Here is a 20789-nt window from a genome sequence, read left to right as displayed (position 1 = left end):
CTAAGAGTGATCCACTGGATCTCCAGGTTCAAAAGTTGAGCTTAGGGCTAGCAACATCATCATCATCTAGCAACAGTGACTGGTTACAAAAATATTGTTACGGAAACTGCAAACTTCTAAATTTTGTGTGGACAGAGAGAGATGGAGGAACTTCATTGCTGTCTTAAACACCAGCAGCGCAACGGGCAGTAGGTAAGTGAGGAAGTCTAGGACCAGAGGGTGGTGAATCTGTGGAAATCATTGCCACAGACAGCCGAGAAGGTCAAGTCATTGGGTATATTTAAAGTGGAGGTTGATAAATTCTTGATTAGTAAGGGCATGAAAAAATTACAGAGAGAAGGCAGGAGATTGGGCTGAGAGGGATAATAAATCAGCCATGATGGAGCAAACTCAATGGGCTGAATGGCCTAATTCTGCTCCTGTGTCTTATGATAACTACAGAATTTAGTTTATCTGCAGAGGCAGAATACATGTGGGCTTAAATCAAGTTTCTGGAGTAGTACTGCTGGCTACTGTTCCACTATGCATGCCTTACAGAATTACAGTCACAGTAGGTGACAGACTTGCTGCATTTTATACATGTCAAAGCTACTTATGCACCAAGTTCTATTCAATGTAAAGTTGATATGTACTATGGAAAAGTATGGAATGGGTAAAGGCCATTTGACCCATTTAAGCTGCTCATGCTACAACCCTGCGATTCATCTCAAAGGGAGATAAACAACTACTGAGAAAATAACGATTTTTCTTTCATGCTCAAAATGATTAAGAGATGATCAGATATTAATCCAGATATCACTCAAACCCGAACAGCTTTATACTGCGGACTGGTCCCAGCAGTAACTAAACTTGGCTGGCAGAGGCCATGAGAATTAAGTTAATCAGAATCACATTGATTAATTTTTGATGATTAACACTGCATAGGGGAAAAATTATACTGAATCCTAGTTTCATTTGAAGCCTGTTACTTTTTCCAAACTACTGCTGCAGCTTCTCTCCAAGGTAAACAACCAACTGACTTTTAAGTTGTCCAAATTTTCCAATTCTTTAAAAATCTGGATCATTTTGCCTCAATTTTCTTTTCTTTGATAAAGCTGAAGCATGTTTTTGAATCACTCAGCATAACGTTAGAAAACATTCCTAGAATCATCAGATTTCTTTGAAGTACATACGCTAGTGTACTTCACGTGATGGCGTGCATTCATTTTTATAATTATGCTATTTACTTTAGATAAAGCGAGAGATGCTTGGCAGTGATTCCGCAATGAACTGCACAAGGTTAAAATAATCTGCTACCATGCTCATTTTAGTTGTGCAGGCAACAAGCAATTCCCAGAGTTTTTGACAAAGTCCAAAATCAGAGAGCAAATTGGCCTGCAGTGCGTTTGTCCCACAATAGGGGGAGCTGGTGTGCCCACATCATCATATAATCAGCATCTGATTGTCTGGACATTGTAATCCATCTTGCAAGAGTTTGACCTGGCAACAGGGGAAAAAAACTTGTTTATTTATATACGATTATATCGGGCAGCTAAATTTTTGGCTCTGACCATCGGATTGTGCAATACATTAAAATGACCAAAGTTCTCTCAGACTAAGCTATTTTTAGTATCAAAAATGACAAATCCTTTGATAATAGCAACACAACAATGCTTTATTGTATTATTGGATAATATCACACCATTCCCTCTATAAATTTCACTGGGGAATCAAGATTTTAATAGGTTGTAAGCAAAAGTATCTTGACCAGAGACAAAACACTAGATGTTAATCTCCCTTAATCCAAAGTGACCTTCGCAGTTACAACATAGTGCAGGTCTGTGATAAACAACCTACACCCAATGTCCAGAGAAAGCCACTGATTCAGACTGGGTGGCAGCCCAGGGTTCAGTTTAATTTAGTGCAGACCCCAGCATCCCTCCAGGTTAACAATCTGAGAGCAGCCCATGGAAAAAAAGAAGAAAAGTTAAATTCACAGACTTGTGTCAACAGCAAAAGGAATGCTAGTATGCAGACTGCTCAGTCTACTGAGTCTGGTCATGAGGGTATAAAATTGTGGAGCTAGTACATTCCTGTACGGGTCAACTGGTATTAGTTGGCCGAGAAGTTGATACCAAATAAATGTGACACCAACAGATACTGCAGCCTGCCAGACAGTATTTGCCTAGGGCTGCTAAGTGTACTTGATATTTTACAGGTTCCATACACAAAGAGGCCTTAATATTTTTGGTCACAACATTAAGAAATGTAAGCAAATGAGTAGATGTTAACACAACATACCTCTTCTGCCTTAATTGACTGTAATCTTTGATAAACAATTTAATGAGACTGTTTGAAATTCCAATACTTTAAGGTACTGAAATACACATGCTAGCTAAGTATACATTCTTTCCATAATCCCCATTCTTATGTCATTAAATCAGTGTTCAGTATTTTGGTTAAATGCATATGTCTTATTTAAGAGCACCAATTTTTGGTGTGAACCAAACTATGCATCATTCCCTGTGATTAGTTATTCAATGCAAATATGCCTCTTTTGTATCCATAGGTTTGAGGAAAGGCACACCAACTACAATGTTCCTGAAACTGGGGCTCAAAAGGTAGAGAGTGATACTGCCACTCACAATAGTGCTAAGTGTAGGTAACCCATGGAAGTCATTGGTCATATCTGACACTAATTAATCTCTATTACCTTTATGTCTACCTTATTTCAACCTCCTCTTCTTTCCTCTCCCTGTCCAAATTAGATGATCTATTCCACATGACTAACATTTTTTTACTGATGCTCTGAAAATGATATCACTGTTTTAATGAGGTACTTTTAATCAGTTGCTGCAGAAGGGTAAATCAGCAGAGTGGGTAAGTTCTCTGAAATTAAATTGAAAAAGTTGGAAATGTTCAGCGAGTCAGACAGCTCTGGTGGGAGGCAGAGTTAACATTCCACAATAATGACTTTTCGTCAGAAACCATTAGTGGTTAACTTACTGGAAAAGTAATCCAGAGCTTGGAATACAATCAAGAACCAGGAATTTGAATCTAGCAGGCAAATGAAGGATTTTAAGTCCAGGCAATTTTTTTCTTAAAAAAGGCTACTCTTTGTGATGATGAACATGAAAATACCAAATTGCTGTATAAATCCATCAGGTTCACTAAGATCCTTTAGAGAAGGCATCTGCTGTTTTTGCAGGTTTATCTAAATGCGGCTTCGGATCCACCAAAGTGATTGACTCATATCTGCCCTCTGAAATGGTGCAGCAGGACACTGGGTGCAGGTTTAATCAAGGTCCCCTTCCCCTTTTCTTCCCCACTCTATCCTCTTACCTCTTCTCACCTGCCTATCACCTCCCTCGGGTACTTTCCTCCTATAGACCACTCTCCTCCCCTATTAGATTCCTTCCTCTCCAGCCCTTTACCCTTCCTACCCAAATGGCTTCACTATCACCTTCCAGCCATCCTCCTTCCCCTCTACCCATCTTTTTTTATTCTAGAGTCTTCCCCCTTCCCTTCCAGTCCTGTACAAGGGTCTTGTCTTGTAAGGTTTACTATTTGTCCATTTCATTTCTGTAGATACTGCCTGACCTGCTGAGTTCCTCCAGCATTTTGTGTGTGTTGCAATGGATAATAAATGCTGTGACCTGTTCTGAATGAATTTAATAAGTTCCTTCAGGAACTAATTCTAACTCCAGCTCTACCATGCCTCAAACACGAGAAAATCTGCATTTGCTGGAAATCAAAGCAACACACACAAAATGCTGGAGGAACCCAGCAGGCCGGGCAGCATTTATGAAAAGAGTAAACAGCTGACATTTCGGGCAGAGTCCTGATGAAGGGTCTTGGCTCGACACGTTAACTGTTTACTCTTTTCTATTGATGCTGCCTGGCCTGCTGAGCTCCTCCAGCATTTTGTGTGTGTTGTACCACCATATCTCATTCACCAGTCTGTGTCAACAAAGGCAGCTTGCCTGGCAACTACTGCTCTTTGTTGTGACCTTTGCACAGCAAGACCCTCATTTCCTTCCCCCATTCCCATTCCAGTCATTATTAACCCAATCTGAATTTGTCCATCAAAAAATTGCAAAAGTCGACCAACATTTTTCCAATGCTATTTCATTGCTTGCTCATTCGCTAACAAACCAAACATACATTTTCAAGTCCTTCCTCAATAAGAAAATAATTAGTCATTTTACCGAAGATTACTAGTTCTATGTGATTGTTATAAAATTGAAGATTAAACATACCCTCAGTGGCATAAAGTGGCCACTGAATGTATGTCCATGGTCTTCTGCTGCTGTAGACCATCCATCTCAAGGTTTGATGCGTTGTGCGTTCAGAGATGCTCTTCTGCACACCACTGCTGTAACATGTGGTTATTTGAGTTACTATTGTTTTCCTGTCAGTTTGAACCAGTCTGGCCATTGCCCTCTCTCTGAGGGTGTTTTTGCCCTCAGAACAATTTCACTGGAAATTGTTTTTTGCACCATTCTCTGTAAACTCTATAGACTGCTGTGTGTGAAAATTGCAGCAACAGCATTTTCTGAAATACTCAAACAACCCCATCTGACACCAACAATCATTCCAAGATCAAAGTCATTTAGATCAAATTTCGTCCCCATTCTGATGTTTAGTCTGAACAACAATTGTACCCCTTGATCGTATCTACATGCTTCTATGCATCGAGTTTCCACATACAATTGGCTAATTAGATATCTGCATTAATAAGCAGGTGTACAAGTATACAGTACCTAATAAAGTGGCTACTGATTGTATGTTCCACTTCTTTATGAAAAGTACAACAATCAAATAGCCTTTAAAAGTTACGGACGTTGTGCAGTTATTAAACTGGTGAAATTGAAATTGAAGGTTTTATCCAAACCAACACATGCAAAGGGGAAAAAAAGAGGAAAAAAAAGCATTTCATTGTGCTTTTGACAAACACGAGATATCCTAAAGCTAATGAGGGGTTACTGAAGTGTTGACTCTATTGTAAATGAGGAAATCGGGTAGCAAATTTGTGGGCAAATGATCCTATATAAAATAGTTAATAAGTTCTATTTAATCAATCAATAGAAAGATGCACTCCTAACAATGAGGCACTCCCTCAGCACTATCCTGGAAAATAAGCTTAACATTTGTACATAAGACTCTAGATGGGGACTCAAATCCACAATCTTTCTACTCCAAGAAGTATTATCAAGTAAGCCCATTTTACCCAAGTTGCAAAGGATAGACTTTCATCCCCACTGAGGCCAAAGACTGTGTGGTAAAAGATTAGCCAAAGTATATAATAAATAGCCAAAGCCTGTTTCAGATTGATATCACATGGGATGGGTTATGCAATGGTTGGCTGAATTTTAACACCCATTGGGATTCAATACGTATAGCAAAAACCTTCTGCAATTTATCTTAAATGTCTTAGAGATCTTTGCTTGGATCTCTTATTTTCCATTTAAACAAATAATCTGAACAAAAGTCAAGAGTAATGATATTAGAATTTCCTGACAACACCAAGTTAGAGAACATGGAAGGAAAGTACAGGAGATTGATGAAAATAATACCGATCAGTAGAAGGCTAAAAACAGATGGCAGCCGCAGTTTAAATTGGACGGCTGCAGGAAAAGTACATTTTGAAGTAGAAAGCGCCAGACAGTAAATGCTGAGATGGTATCTGTGGATGCAGGTATTTAGATTTTGAATATAACTTCAGTTCAAGAAGGGACTTTAAAGGTAAATCAATATTCTAGGCTTAATAGTAGACATCATGATTGTGAATTTGACAAAACATTGACTGGTGCAGAGTTAAAAGCAAAAAAGATTTAGCAGATCAAGCAGCATCTGTGGAAAGTGAAATACACGAGGTCATTGAACTTGGGCTGCAGCTGGAATACTGCCTACATTCCATTATGGATGAAAACTGGAAACATGCTGAAGGTACAATAAAATATCATTGTTGGAATTATGCAATGAAAGAAACATTTAACCCCTTTCCATACTCCAAAAGCATAGGAGGGCTTGAAGAATGATCAGCCTGTTGCTGATCTGTGGCCTGACAGATGACAGTATCCTTTAGTGTCTCGTGTGGGTCACTTCTGCATCTGGCGCTATTTAACAAGTACAACCAAGTCATCTCCACAAACAAGAGAAAATCTGCAGATGCTGGAAATTGGAGCAACACGCACAAAATGCTGGACGAACTCAGCAGGCCAGGCAGCACCTTCGGATTAAAGTACAGTCAGGGTTTCAGCTCAAAACGTCGACTGTACTTTTTTCCAAGTCATCTCCATATACACAAGAGATTGTGAGCAGCACACACAAAATGCTGGAGGAACTCAGCAAGTCAGGGAGCATCTATGGAGGGGAATAAATGTTAACTGATTTGACTTGCTGAGTTCCTCCAGCATGCTGTGTTTTATTCAAGTTATTTCCATTTTCTTTTCACCACAGGTTTTGCATTTCCTCTGGGCTGCCTTTCTAAGCCAAACTCAGTAGAGTAAAAGGCCTAGCTCCTGCTGTAAGATTCAATGACTTCCAACATCCATCAGAATTACAAAAAAAATGTAGTTTTGTACTTGGAACAGGGACAATTCTTTTCTTTATGAAAGTGTTTTCTACAGTTATGGAAGGCTTTGAAGCAATGGATATCTGATAAATGGCACGGACATTAAATTGGGATCCCTAAAACTAAAGGGTTAAAAGTAATTTGCTTATATGGTGAATGGTAAATGGAACAAAGAGTATCTTATTCTATGCTTTATAGAATTGTAAAAAGGTTACAGCACTCATAGAGGGCATTTGGCCCATTGAATCTGTACGGGTTCTATCCAAGAGCAATCCTGCTTTCTCCCATAGCTGTGCAAATTGTTATACTTGGAATGTACAGCATAAACTAAAAATGAAAAAGAAAAGTACTAGAAAAGCAGAAGTACAAAAATTGCAGAAATGATGAAATAAAATGGAGTTGGAGTAAGCTGGCCCTGTGGAAGAACTCAAAACAGAATTATTTAGGTCCCTTTAGTGCTGTGATTTCTATATTATCTTTATACTTTATAAATATAATGATATTCAATGTAGTACTTCATAAATACATGCTGATAAAATCTCTACAGAGTAATCTGCTTATTGAATCTGGCGAATGTTAACATGTCACTTTGTTTGCTTGCTTTGCAGCCAAGGTATTCACCTTATACTTCTTCAACCGTCTGCTAAAAATTACCTCAAGGAAACAGGTTTGAGATCAAAGCAGGAGGCTGGATAGAAATAGGTTATGGAAACTACCCTTGTATCTTTTAACCCGAGCATGATTGATAGCTTTATTTAATTGCTAAAGGTTCCCTTTGATGTCTTCAGTCTCTGGGGGCGGTGGGAAGGGTTGATTATCCAGACAGAGATATCTATTTTGTGGCTTTTTGCCAATTCAGCTATTCTTCCTGTTTCCCTATACTGTAGCCTTTGTAGAGGTGAGCAACTGAGAATTCTGGGAGCGTTCAGTCTCACACACAAACTTTCCATAAATGTGCTGAATCTGTTAGGAAAATGCCGATGTTTTTATTGGTTTGCATGTTGAAGAATTTTAAGTGGTAAAATCTAATAAAATCTGCAAACTTGTAAGACTATAAATATTTTCATTCTTATATATAATAGAGTGATTTTCCCTAAAATATTGGTTAAAGACTTGAGAGCAGTTCCAGATTCCTGAACTGTTTGCCTTTCTGAAGTGGGTATCCCCAATCTTACCTTGGAGTGACAGTCAGACCAGAGTATTATGTTGGCTAGCTAGTTCAGAAGGGTGGAGGTTAATCTGCCCTTGGTCATCATAGGTATGTCATATTTCTCCTAATCAGTGCTGACTAGAGCTGCATTACCTCCATAATATGTGACCGTTGTGAAAGTTAGCCGCCACTCTTCTTTGTATTTATCCACTGAAACCTTTTGTCCAAGTGCCTTTTTGTTGTCCCGTTGGTAAGTCAACAGTTGTTAGTCCAGTATCTTGCGGGGGCTGTGTACTTTCAGACTGCTTACACAGGTGGACGCTAGAAGTCTCACAATACCATTCAGTGATAGCTAGGGGAATTTTGACGCCAAACTGTATCCTGCAGTCTATATTATAGGGTTCCCTGATCCATCTATTACCACATTGCTATCTGTGCTCAAAAAAGGCTGAGAAGTTTCCTACATTGCACTCTTTGAAAGTCCTTCACTGGCTGTTAAGGGCTTCAGGAGGAGCCTGAAGGCATGATAGAAATGCAGATCCTCTTCGTATCCTTCAAAACAAAACTCCCTTTGCCCTGTTTTGCATCATTTATTTCATGTAGCCCATTAATCCTTCCCATTTGAACCACTATTGGCCAAAAATAGCTTCTGAAAAGAAACCACTTTTCTCTCACAAGGAAGACTTCAGCATGACAGAAAATGCAAGCTAAATGCTGACACTCTGTTTATAGATTAGGATACTCAAGCCATAACTTTATTATGGTTTATTGATTTTCCTAAGACTTATTGGAAACATGACTTTTTCTCTGCCATGATTTCTTCCATGTGCTAATACCAGTTCCAGCTTCAGCAGCTTATCATAATGGTCATTCCTAATGCTTGGACATTGTGTGTAGGCACTCTCCTCTACTGTAGGAATAAAAGTCAAACAAACTTCGATCACACTCTACAAGACCATAAGATATAGGAGCACAATTAGGCTATTTGGTCCATTGCTCTGTTCTACCATTCCATCATGGCTGATTTATTATCTCTCTGAACCCCTTTCTCCTGTCTTTGACACCCTTACTAATCAAGAACCTAGCAGCCTGTTTTGAATATATCCAAGGACTTGGCTTCCACAGCCTTCTGTGGCAATGAATTCCACAAATTTGCCACTCACAGGCTAAAGAAATTCCTCTTCACTTCCGTTCTAAAAGGCCGTCCTATTTGTTTAGCCCTCTGGTCCTGTACTCCCCCACCATAGGGAACATCCTCTTCTCGTCCACTCTGCTTAGGCCTTTCAATATTCAATAGGTTTCATGAGATTGCCCCTTCATTCTTCTAAACCCCCTTATTAAACTGGGAGCTGGCGCTCTGGTGTAATTTTACACCATCTATAACAGGGGTGCTCAGAATAATGACAAAATCCTATTGTAGATCGATTGAGGTTTTGATTAAATGTTATATTCTGAACTTGAAAAATTCCTGAACTTTAGGGCTGTAGTGAAAATATATATAATTTTTAAACATGTACCATAGCATGTCAGCGCAGAGTTGGCATAACACTTTACAGCACCACGATCAACAGTGAATTCCTGCCACTGTCTGTAAGGAGTGTGTACATTTTCTCCATGACCACATGGGTTTCCTCCAGGTGCTCTGGTTTCCTCCCACATTCCAAACCCAGGATTAGTAAGTATTGGGCATTCTAAGTTGGTGCCAGGAGCATGGTGATATTTGCAGGCTGCTCCCAGCACATCCTCGATGCAAATGACATATTTCACTGTGTGTTTTGATGTTTCAATGTACATGTGACAAATAAAGCTAATCTTTTAATCTTTATCACTAATTTAAAAACACTATTAGGCAAAATTGTCCATTTAGGGCTAGGTGTTGAAAGCTAACAGTGAACCTAGGCACAAGGTTTCATTAACGTTCACTTTATCATGAGCTAATAAATCAAAGCAGGCCAACCATCTATTTCCTGCAAATTTTAATTTTATAAAAATATTAACTTTATACCTGTGTGAATTCAAGGCTCATGTATCAGTGACTCTTGAAATTAAATCAACAGGATTTTAATAAAGTATTCAGAATTCTCCACTATAATAACACAAGTAGCTGCCTTAAACAGCTGTAGCCGGAGTCAACAGCTGAGCTGATGAAAGCATATCCCTCTACCACACTCTTCATACAAAGAATGTTGCTGTTACAAGCAAATGGAGAAACCAACATGTATGCACTGCCATCTAAGATGGATGAAACAGCTGTATCCATGGTCTGTATGCAGGCCTTTTTTGCGATCCTTCCAATAACTCAAAGATATTTATCAATTCCTGCTTTAGCCAGCTATCGTCCAGCATGATTCTAAATGCATAAATGCGTTGATGTTAGTAAGATAAAACAAAATGATTAGGGGAATGCATTAACAATCAAAAGGTTCAAAATGGACTGATAAAGTGGAAATTTTCTCTCAGTAATTATTTTATGTACCTCTGCTCGTTAATGCAAATGCAATGGATTCCAATTAATTGGGACAAATCTGGACATTTGGCCCAATTAAACAGCTGCCCCAATTAGCCTTTTTAAATAGTTAAAAAGGTATTAAAAAAACAAACTAATGTTTGACTGAGTAACAAATTATGTATTTAAATAAAATACAGAACAAATTAGAACACTACTAATACTGCTTTCTGTCTGTCTTATTCAACAATGATAGGAAACCTGTGCGGGACAGGTTTTACAGTGGAAAAGCCATTGTACTGGGGCGGTTCCACTTTCTTGATCTCAGAAGTCTGGGTCCAGTGGGCCGAGTAGACATCACAACTGGAGTCTTCCTTAGTTGCAGTGGATGACCACGACTACTTCTGTGCCTCATCATGCCCGTCACTCTCTATGTAGCGTAGCAGAACCACCTTCCTGGCCTTTGAATCTCACTACAGATCTCATCTGCCCGTTCAACGGAGCTGACTTCACATGCTGGGACTGACATGTCCCAATCTCACCAGGGTTGAGACCCACCAGCTACCACCCTTACCTGGTTTAGCCTGTCTTTTGAAGCATGTAGCAGGTATGGCTGCTGTCACATGCAAACTTGGAGCCACAAGTGAGAGCTGAGTGCTTGGTGGGGTACAAAGGCAACATTCAAGATGATTGTTGATACCTTCAAATTCTTTGTCTTTCCTAATTTGTTGAAGTAGTGAAATCGTTTCATTTGCTTCCCTGGCTGTTTCTGGTATTTCCAAGTCTGACTGCTTAAAACAACAAAACAGTGAGGAAAAGAGCTCTGAAGTGTCTTCCTGCTTATTTTTCACCAGCTTTCAGTGACAAAAATCACTGCTTTTTGAATACAAGCACATGCAACTGACATTATTAAAAAACTGTTCACTCTATGCACGATGTAGTGTCTAACGGCCACTCAAGTGCACATGTCTGACGCTAGTTAGAAACTGTTCGGGATCTATATCCTGTCTCAATTAGGTGACAAATAAGTGGCTGCTTCGATTAACCAATGGCCTGATTAACCGGAATCCACTGTATCTATACAGCTAATCATGTGGCAGCAACTCAATACACAAAAATACCTGGACATAGACAAGAGGTTCAGTTGTTCTTCAGGTCAAACATTAGAATGGGGAAGAAATGCCATCTAAGCGACTTGGACTGTAGAATGATTGTTGGTGCCAGATGAGGTGGTTTGAGTATTTCTGAAACTGCTGATGCCCTGGGATTTTCACACACAAAATCCCAAGAATTTGCAGAAAATGAAACAAACAAAAAAAAAATCCAGTGAACAGTAGTTCTGTGGACAAAAACATCTTGTTAATGAGAGAGGTTAGAGGAGAATGGCTGGACTGGTTCAAGCTGACAGGAAGACAACAATAACTCAGATAACCATGCATCACAACAATGGTGTGCAGAAGAGCATCTTTGAACCTTGAAGTGGATGGGCTACGGCAGCAGAAGACCACGAACCTAATAAAGTGGCCGCTGAGTATAGAAGTTAGCAGATAGAAGTTGGCTATCACACAAATTGGGATTAAGCATACATAGTTTGTCCAACAAAACACATCCACAGAGCCTTATGCAGCCGTACACTATTTTTAAAATGAATACACATCCTGGAACTCAGAGAGATATGTTCACCTATAATACCAGTCTTTGATATCTATCTGTGACCACAGAGTTCTATATCCTTCTGTGGTCTGAAGCTAAACCCATACCTCACAACCAAATGCATGAAACAGGTGGCTCTGCAGAGAATGGCTGCACTGACGGGTAGAAACCAAACCAATATTTATTGTTTTCCTGAGTGCAACTCTGGTGGAATGTCACAAAGTGCAGCTGTAAAGGAAAAGGCCAGCTCCATGACCCATCCAGAACACACAGCAAAGGGAACAATGGTGCAGTTGTTCCCTTTTGCACTCTCAAACCCATAAGACGAAATAGTTGTAAGCTGCATTTGTACAAGACAGAGTAGATTCTAGTTTTCTGCACAATCATCTATTTATGCTTAAACACTGAACATCTTCCACACTAGGAAAATGAAGAACAATAATGTTAGTTTCTCCTTGATAATTAGTTCCAGTTTGAAACTTTGCCATGTTAGATACTCAAAAGTATGTAACCTTGGCTAAGTTAGTCTACTGAAGAGCTATCTTTATTAATATTTATATTAACATTCTGAGGCCAACTTACTTTTATTCTTTGGATACAGATTAGAATCCAGAACAAGACAGAAAGTGTTAAAGCTTTTTTCTCTTTGCCAGTTACAAAGGATCAACTGAATATGATCTCTTTATATTGCTCTTTTGCACTATTTACTTATTTTTCTAACTTGTAGTCATGTTTATGAATCGCACTGTACTACTGCCACAAAACAACAAACTTCACAACCTATGTCAGTGATAATAATAATGATGTCTGAAAAATCAGTCTGAAATTCCTTTCTATAGATGCCTCCTGACCTGATGAGAGCCTCCAGCATTTTGTAACTGTCCTTCAGTGATAATAAACCTGATTCTGAAATAAAGTTTGGCTCAAGCTTAATCCAGATTCAGATATTTGCAATAGCAAAGCAAATCTGTGAGCTCAGAAAGCCCACACCAATCTTTCACCTCAGCCTAGAATGGAGTTCACCCATCCTATTATGAAAGACAAGCGTAAGATCAAAAGGCTCTGGGACACAAAATTTTCCCGTTCCAAGTCAAAGACACTTGTCCCTTTCTATTTCAGGTTTCCAACACCTGCATTCTCTTTTGCTTTTAATAAGTTCTTACCTGCTCTGCTCCTACCATGCTGATTGGTTTGCACTTGAAAAGGTGGTTGATGAACTTTGGAATGAAGGAGCTGTGCAAACAAGAAAATTAAACGTTATATTCTGAAGCAAAAAGTGTAGCAAGGATAAAACACCTACTATAATTTCTGAGTCATAGAGTACTACAGCACAGAAACAGGCCCTTCGATCCATTTAGTCCGTGCCAAACTGTTATCCTGTTTAGTCACACCAACCTGCACCAAGAGCATAGCTCTCCACGTGCCTCCAATCCATGTACTTGCCCAAACTCCTCTTAAATTTTGCAACTGAACCCGCACCTACTCCCACTGGCAGCTCATTCCACACTTGCACCGCCTTCAAAGAGGTTCACCTTCAGATTCCCTTTAAGCATTTCACCTTTCACCCTTAAACTTTGACCTCTAGTTCTCATCTCATTCAAACAGAGTGGAAAAAGTCTGCTGGAATTTACTCTATCTATACCCCTCATGGTTTTGCATACCTCTATCAAATCTCCCTTCATTCTCCTAACCTATTCAACCTTTCCCTTTAACCCAGGTCCTGAAGTCCAGGCAATATTCTCCTGAATTTTCTCTGCACTCTTTCAATCCTATTTACATCTTTCCTGCAGGTAAGTGACAGCACGATCAGTAATGCTGCATCATTTTGGGCATTGAGTTGCTTGGGTCCATGGAGAAGCAGAAACACAAGTTCTCTCAGTCACGGTGCTCAGATTCCAATAAATTCATCTGTACAGCTGTCATTAAGCAGCTTGTATTATCAAAATACAGCATCCTGAATTGTAACCACGATAACCCCAAAAATAAGAATCAATATCCATGATCAGTCCCGTTTAAAAGTAATGAGAACAGGTACAATGCTCTGTTACGCTCTCCAAGATTTAGGCTTCAAAGTTGTTTAATGTCATTCTCTAGTAAAGAAGTGTAAAGGAGAATAAAATGATTGTTACTCTGGATCCAATGCAGTGTAAAAAACATAATAAGCAAAAAAAAAGCACAATAAATATAAATATAAAAACAAATCTATAAAGCACAATGTTGAGTACAGCTGTATATACATTAAAAAGGATAATATACATATATATATATACATTAGCTTATATACTCATAGATGCTTGTAAACAGTAGGTGGCTGAAAGTGACAATGTGAAAGCAGGTAGAAAGTTATTATCTTTTATGTGATAAGCATGTAATATGGTAACACGTGTTGAACTCAATGCTCAGAAGTAGAGAACAGTAGGCATCATTTCTACATTGCATAACAAATAATGAATATCTGCTCCAGGGTCTAGAAATGGGTTTGATAGTTGTGTTCCCATAAAGCAGCTGGTCACACGTGACAACAGAAGCAGCAGAAAACCCCCAAGTGAAGAATCAGTGAAGAAGTGAAGAATTTGGAAACAGTGACAAAAGGTAACGTGTAAGTGAATACATATAATGACACCACTCTTAGACAAAGTGGAGGGGATTAGGTAATTGCACTATCAATTCAGCCTGTGACCATAATCACTGAGATGAATTTTATTAACATAATTTGTGAGAAAATTTACTGCATTTTTCTGGAGCAATATCCTTGCCTTTGTTGAGAAAAGTATCTGCAATTAGAACATAAGATATAGGAGCTGAATTAGGTCATTTGTCCATCGAATTTGCTCCACCATTTCATCATGGCTGATCCAATTTTCCTCTCAGCCACAAGCTCCTTCCTTCTCCCCATATCCCTTTATGCCCTGACCAATCAAGACTCTATCAACCTCTGTCTTGTACAGATTTGGCCTCCAGAGGTTCACCACTCTCTGGCTACAGAAATTCCTCCATCTCCATTCTAAAAGGATGCCCCTCTATTCTAAGGCTGTGCCCTCTGGTCTTATACTCTCCCACCATGGAAACATCCTCTCCATATCCACTCTATCAAGGCCTTTCACTACTCAATAGGTTTCAATGAGGACCCCCCACCATTCTTCTGAATTCTAATGAATACAGGTCCAGAGCCATCAAACGCACTTCATATGACAAGCTGTTCAAACCTGGAATAATTTTCGTGAACCTCCCTTGAACTCTCTCCAGTTTCAGCACATTCCTTCTGAGATAAGAGGCCCAAAACTACTCATAATACTCTGTGATGCCTCACGAGTGCTTTATAAAGTCTCAACATTACATCCTTTCCTTTATATTCTTCTCCCCTTCAAATGAATGCTAACATTGCATTTGCCTTCCTCACCACAGACTTGACCTATAAATTAACTTTTAGGGAATCCTGCAAAGCACTCCCAAGTCCCTTTAAGCTTCTGTTTTTTGTATTTTTTCTCCATTTAGAAAATAGTCAACTTTTCCATGTCTTCCCTACACTGTATTCCATCTGCCACTTCTTTGCCCATTCTCCTAATCTGTCTAAATCTTTCTGTAGCCTCTTTACTTCCTCAAAACTACTTGCTCCTCCACTTATCTTTGCATTGACTGCAAACTTTGCAACAAACCCATTAATTCCATCTTCTAAATCATTAACAAATAATGTAAACAGAATCGGTCCCAACACAGGCCCCTGTGGAACACCATAGTCACTGGCGCCCAACCAGAAAAGGCCCCCTTTATTCCCACTCTTTGCCTCCTGCCAGTCAGCTACTGCTTTGTCCATGATAGGATCTCCTCTGTAATACCATGGGCTTGTAGCTTGTTAAACAGCCTCATGCGTGGCACCTTGTCAAAGGCCTTCCGAAAATCCAAATACACAACATTCTTGTCATTCTTCTACGCTTTAAATATAATGTTTATCTGAGTCAGCTAACTTTGCTGGCTGCACAATCACCTGCCTCCAACTTATTGGCTGGCAGAGTTTTCTCAAAAGAAGTTCTGCACATGAGAGACTCATTAGGCCAAACCATTTCCAAATTATGCCGATACAGTCATGGGTTTCAGAAACATGCAAAATCCAGCATCAGTCTTATAAATTCAAGCCATATCATATCTAGACTGAGAAACAGAACATTACACACAAGGAAGGGTGAAGATGTTGATTTATAGCATCAAGGTTGGCAAACTAAAATACTGCTAATGAACAAAAGTGTAAACAACAAAAGTAAAATAACATTTTCCCAGAAGAACATTTAATTTAATTATAAACAATAATTTTTTGCTTGAATTACCTTGCACTCTTCCAAATCAAATAACTTTATATGGTTACTAAGAAAGGAAATGAATGATTTACAACTTTCAGCTCAGAACATAATTAAGCCAACAAAATATTTTTAGTAATGATGACCTCAAGAACTACTGGAGTTTTGCAAAGACCCACCTGAAGCATTTATGTCTTGCATTGTTGCAAATATACAGTTCATACCTGGCCTGACCTACATACGACTCCTAAGGCACTCCCTCCATGTGGTCAATCTTTTGAAACAACCTAACAAGTAGTTTTCAGCACAAGGGGCAATTTGTCATGAAGTGAAATGTGCCCTGGGCCAGAGGTGAACAGAAAAGCAAAAGATGATTTCAACTGGAGAAGAAAGGGCCAAGTCAAATATCTTTCTCCATAGGAAAATCTGGAACTGTAGCTTTAAAATGTATAGTATTAGGAGAAACAAAAATTACACGGCAAGGAAGACAGCTGTGAAGTCCAAGGTCAAATGTAATTTATTCTACCAAGTTGAAGTAGCAAAGAAAAAAATGGTCTGGATTCCAAATGTTGATTCATTTGTAGGAAGATCATGCAGCATACAAAGAAATTTGTGAACATGGAGAAACTATGTGGAATGGATACTACGAAAAATTAAAATAATTGCCTTATTTTTCCAAATAGAAATATGCAGTATAGGTGATCTGCAAAGACAAGCAGTGAATGTTTCAAACTAAATGAATGGGACATGGGCTAAGTAGCTGAGGCAAAAACAGACAGTTTCAAGGATTGGGAAACCTTGTGGTCCCCCTGCAGTTTTAATCAGTTCCCAAAGTCCTTTCTATTTCTTGATATCAGCAAAGGGAAAGGAATCAAAATTGCAAATTTCACATTAAAGATCCCAAAGGTGATAGTGCTCCATAAATCTCCAAAACTACAATTAAACTAGAAAGCGAACAATCTTAAGGCAAGCGGGCTGCACGGGACAGGTGGTCATTTCATCAAGTATTCCCGGAGGAACAGGTTTCCCTGTATTGCTCTCTTCAATTAGGGATCGTGTAGGCCATAATATGCCAGCAGCAATGGACCTCAAGGTCAACAGGATTTGTAAATACTCTAAGTAGGAGATTACAGACGTAAGACTAGTCTATTTCTGCCACACATTACTCAGTGGTAACACATCTTTAACCCCATTATCACTTTAGCAGCACATATGTGCAAGATCACATGTCAAAACAAGTGATTATAAACATAATAAGCTTCACGTGTCTTATTACGTAGCTACTAAATAATCCGTGGCATTGGTCATTCGTGAATCAGATGATGGGATGCTAAAACAGTGGGATGATTGCATAATTAAATTATGTAGGACATTAATGACAATTCTGATGTGCACGGGTGTACCTGGGACATTAATTATTGAGTAACTATGGTTCAGAGGTCACTGATCTTTCCATTTATAATTTGCTTGCTCACCACTGTATTTTCTGGCATTGGAAGTCTTTGTGAATTTAATTGTTCCTCGCCATGAATGGCTTTATTCACAAAACAGGAGAAAATGTAAACTGAAAGGAAAAAGAATGTATTCCCTTCGGAATCCAAGTGGGAAGAGTTGAAGGGGAGGGGGTTAGCCTCCAGATCTGCATAAGAAATATCATTCCTTTACATTCAAATCCCCTGTTCACAGAACAACGAGGAGCAGAAAACTAGATATTAAAAAATCAAAACAATTATTTGGTGGTTAGCTTGAACCTTTGAGGCCCACTGTTAAATAATTTTGCTAGTTTCTTCTGTAGCAAAAGGAGCTACTTAGGCACAGGAAGGCAATGAACCAGGTGGCAAGTCACAATACTGACATGTAGCAAGATCATCCTCTCTGCCAGTAATCCTTGTGCATTTCAATTATTTTATTAATCACTAACAATGCTCCTCAACACTGCACATTCAAAACCCATCAACAAATTAAGTAGATCACGACGGGATTGAAAAGAACAGCTTCAAGGACATGTATTCCTGGGACATGACATTTAAAACAAATAATTATCTTGGTTCTGAGACCAACTATACCATGTGAAGAAGAGATCAATTTCATGCAGAATGTAAAGCTGACAGTTATTTTTATTTATTTAGAGATACAGCATAGTACATGCATGTGAACCGACTTAAATTCCAAGCAATTAGATTTTCTAAACAAAGATTAGAACCAATGTTACCAAATGAAAAATATTCCTGACAGAATTCCCACTGCTGCTTGTTAACCAGTGTCACTTGCCAGAAATGGTGTTTAGTATTTATGACCAGAGACAGGGTCACATTTGGGTGTAAAACCCTGTCATCAAAAATTCTACTGAAATTCAGAGATCGATGTCCTGGGCCTTACTCAAATAATGCAAACAATGTATCCTAAGTGCAGTACATTTCATGTCCTGGGCTAATTATAGTGATTTGTCTGGTTACATTGATCAGGGTAACACACAAAATGTTGGAGGAACTCAGCAGGTCAGGCAGTTTTATGGAGAGGAATAAACAGTCAATGCTTCAAGCTGAGACCCTCCATCAGGACTGGAATGAAAGAGGAGAAGTCAGCATAAGGTGGGAGGGAGGGAGAAAGAAAGAAGTAAAAGGAGGTAGGTGATAGGTGAAACCAAGAGAGAGGGAGGGGTGAAGTAAAGAGTTGGGAAGTAGATTGGTGAAAGAGATACTGGGCTGGAGAAGGGGGAAATCTAATAGAAGAGGACAGAAGACCATGGAAGAAAGGGAAGGAGGAGGAGCATCAGAGGGAGGTGAAGGAGATCAGGTGAGGGGGAAATAGGAATGGGGAATGGTGAAGGGGGAGGGCAACTGCCAGAAGTTTGAGAAATCGAAGTTCATGCCATCAAGTTGGAAGCTACCCAGATGGAATATAAGGGCTTGCTCCTCCACCCTGAGCTGGCCCCATTGCGACAGTAGAGGAGGCCATCGACTGACATGTCAGAATGGGAATGGGAAGTAGAATTGAAGTGGGTGTCAACCGGGAGACCCTGTTTTTTCTGGCAGATGGAGTACAGGTGCCCATTGAAGCGGTCTTCTGATCTATGTTGGGTCTCAATGATATACAGGAGACTACAGTACACTGGGAGCACTGGATACAGTGGATGACCTCAACGGACTCACAGGTGAAGCGTTGCCTCACCTGGAAGGACAATGGTGAGTGAGGAGGTGTCAGAAATGGACCAGGTATGGCACTTGTTCCGTTTGCAAAAGATAGGTACTTGGAGGGAGATCAGTGGGGAGGGACGTGGAGAAGAGAGTTGCATAGGGAGCGATCCCTGCAGAAAGCAGAAAGTGGGAGGAGGGAAAGATGTGCTTGGTGGTGGGATCCCATTGGAGATGGGGGAAGTCACGGAGAATTATGTGCTGGACGTGGAGGCTAGTGAGGTGGTAGGTGAGGATGGGTTGAGGGCAGACATTTGCAAAATGTAAGAGATGTGGTTCAGAGCAGCATTGATGGTGGAGGAAGGGAAGCCCTTTTCTTTGAAGGAAGAGGACATCGCAGTAGTTCTGGAATGAAAAGCCTCATCCTGAGAGCAGATGTGGCAGAGACAGAGGAACTGAGAAGAGAGTGGCACTTTTACAAGTGACAGTGTGAGAATCAGTGAGTTTATAAAAGGTATCAGTAGATAGACTATCACCAGAGATGGAGAAAGAGAGATCAGGGAAGGGAAGGGAGCTGTCAGAAATGGACCAGGTAAAACTGAAGGCAGGGTGGAAGTTTGAGGCGAAGTTGGAGGCAAAGTTTATGAAGTTGACGAGCTCAGCATGGGTACAGGAAGTAGCACCAATGCAGTCATTGATGTAGTGTAGGAAGAGTTGGGGAGCAAGACCAGTGTAGGCTTGTAACATGGACTGTTCCACATAGCCAACAAAAAGGCAGGCATAGCTGGGACCCATGGCTACACCTTTGGTTTGAAGGAATTGGGAGAAGCCAAAGGAGGAATTATTGACGGCGAGGACCAGTTCCACCAGACGAAGGAGAGTGGTGCTGGAGGGGATCTGATTGGATCTGTTATCCAGAAAGAAGCGGAGAGCTTTACAGCCCTCCTGATGGGGGATGGAAGTGTATAGGGACTGGACATCCATAGTAAAAATGAGACGATCGGGGCCAGGGAACTTGAAGTTTGTGAAGTGGTGTCACGGATGTAGGTAGGAAGGGACTGAACTGGAGGGATAAAACAGAGTCAAGGTATGCTGATACAAGTTCACTGGGGCAGGAACAAGCAAATTTCCAGTACACGAATGTAAAGGAGAACAAAATAATTGTTACTTCGGATTCAATGCAGCACAAAAATATAAAAACATAATAAGATAAAGAACATAGTAAGTAATTTAAAAAAACAATAAATATAAATATATTACTTAGCTTATATACATATATTTATTGTATGACCGTAAATTAAATTGCTTTAGCTTTGGACTATTAAAGGCAAGTTAAAGTGAGCAAAATTTATTATCAAAGAATGTATATTTTACCATATACTTGAGATTCAATTTTTGCAGGCATTTACTGGAAAACAAAGGAAACAGTGGAATTTATGAAAAACTATACATAAACACAGACTGACACGCCAACCCCTTTTTCAACAGAGATTGGCAATTGTTTTATGACAGTCCTGAGGCCATTCATTGATGAGTGGTCAGTCAAAAACTAGCACCA

The 20789-nt window shown here is 39.7% G+C and overlaps 1 protein-coding gene and 1 long non-coding RNA gene across 3 annotated transcripts in view; one reads left to right on the top strand and one right to left on the bottom strand.

Moving 5' to 3' along the window:
* Positions 1–20789, bottom strand: part of vps53 (VPS53 subunit of GARP complex) — a 274043-nt gene that overhangs the window by 34300 nt on the left and 218954 nt on the right. The window contains exon 19 of one of the 2 annotated variants that reach the window (XM_059973414.1): positions 12969–13038. In XM_059973414.1, the coding sequence (XP_059829397.1) occupies positions 12969–13038 (70 nt within the window). The other variant, XM_059973415.1, reaches the window with a different exon arrangement.
* On the top strand, positions 968–7530 carry LOC132396061 (uncharacterized). The gene is made up of 3 exons (XR_009512837.1): positions 968–1002; positions 2549–2600; positions 7165–7530. It is a non-coding gene; the product is annotated as an uncharacterized LOC132396061 (long non-coding RNA).

Source organism: Hypanus sabinus, chromosome 6 (genome assembly GCF_030144855.1).
Source record: "Hypanus sabinus isolate sHypSab1 chromosome 6, sHypSab1.hap1, whole genome shotgun sequence".
Classification (NCBI taxonomy): domain Eukaryota; kingdom Metazoa; phylum Chordata; class Chondrichthyes; order Myliobatiformes; family Dasyatidae; genus Hypanus; species Hypanus sabinus.
The sequence above is the reverse complement of the archived record's forward strand: the minus strand, read 5'-3'. Positions and strand labels throughout refer to the sequence as shown.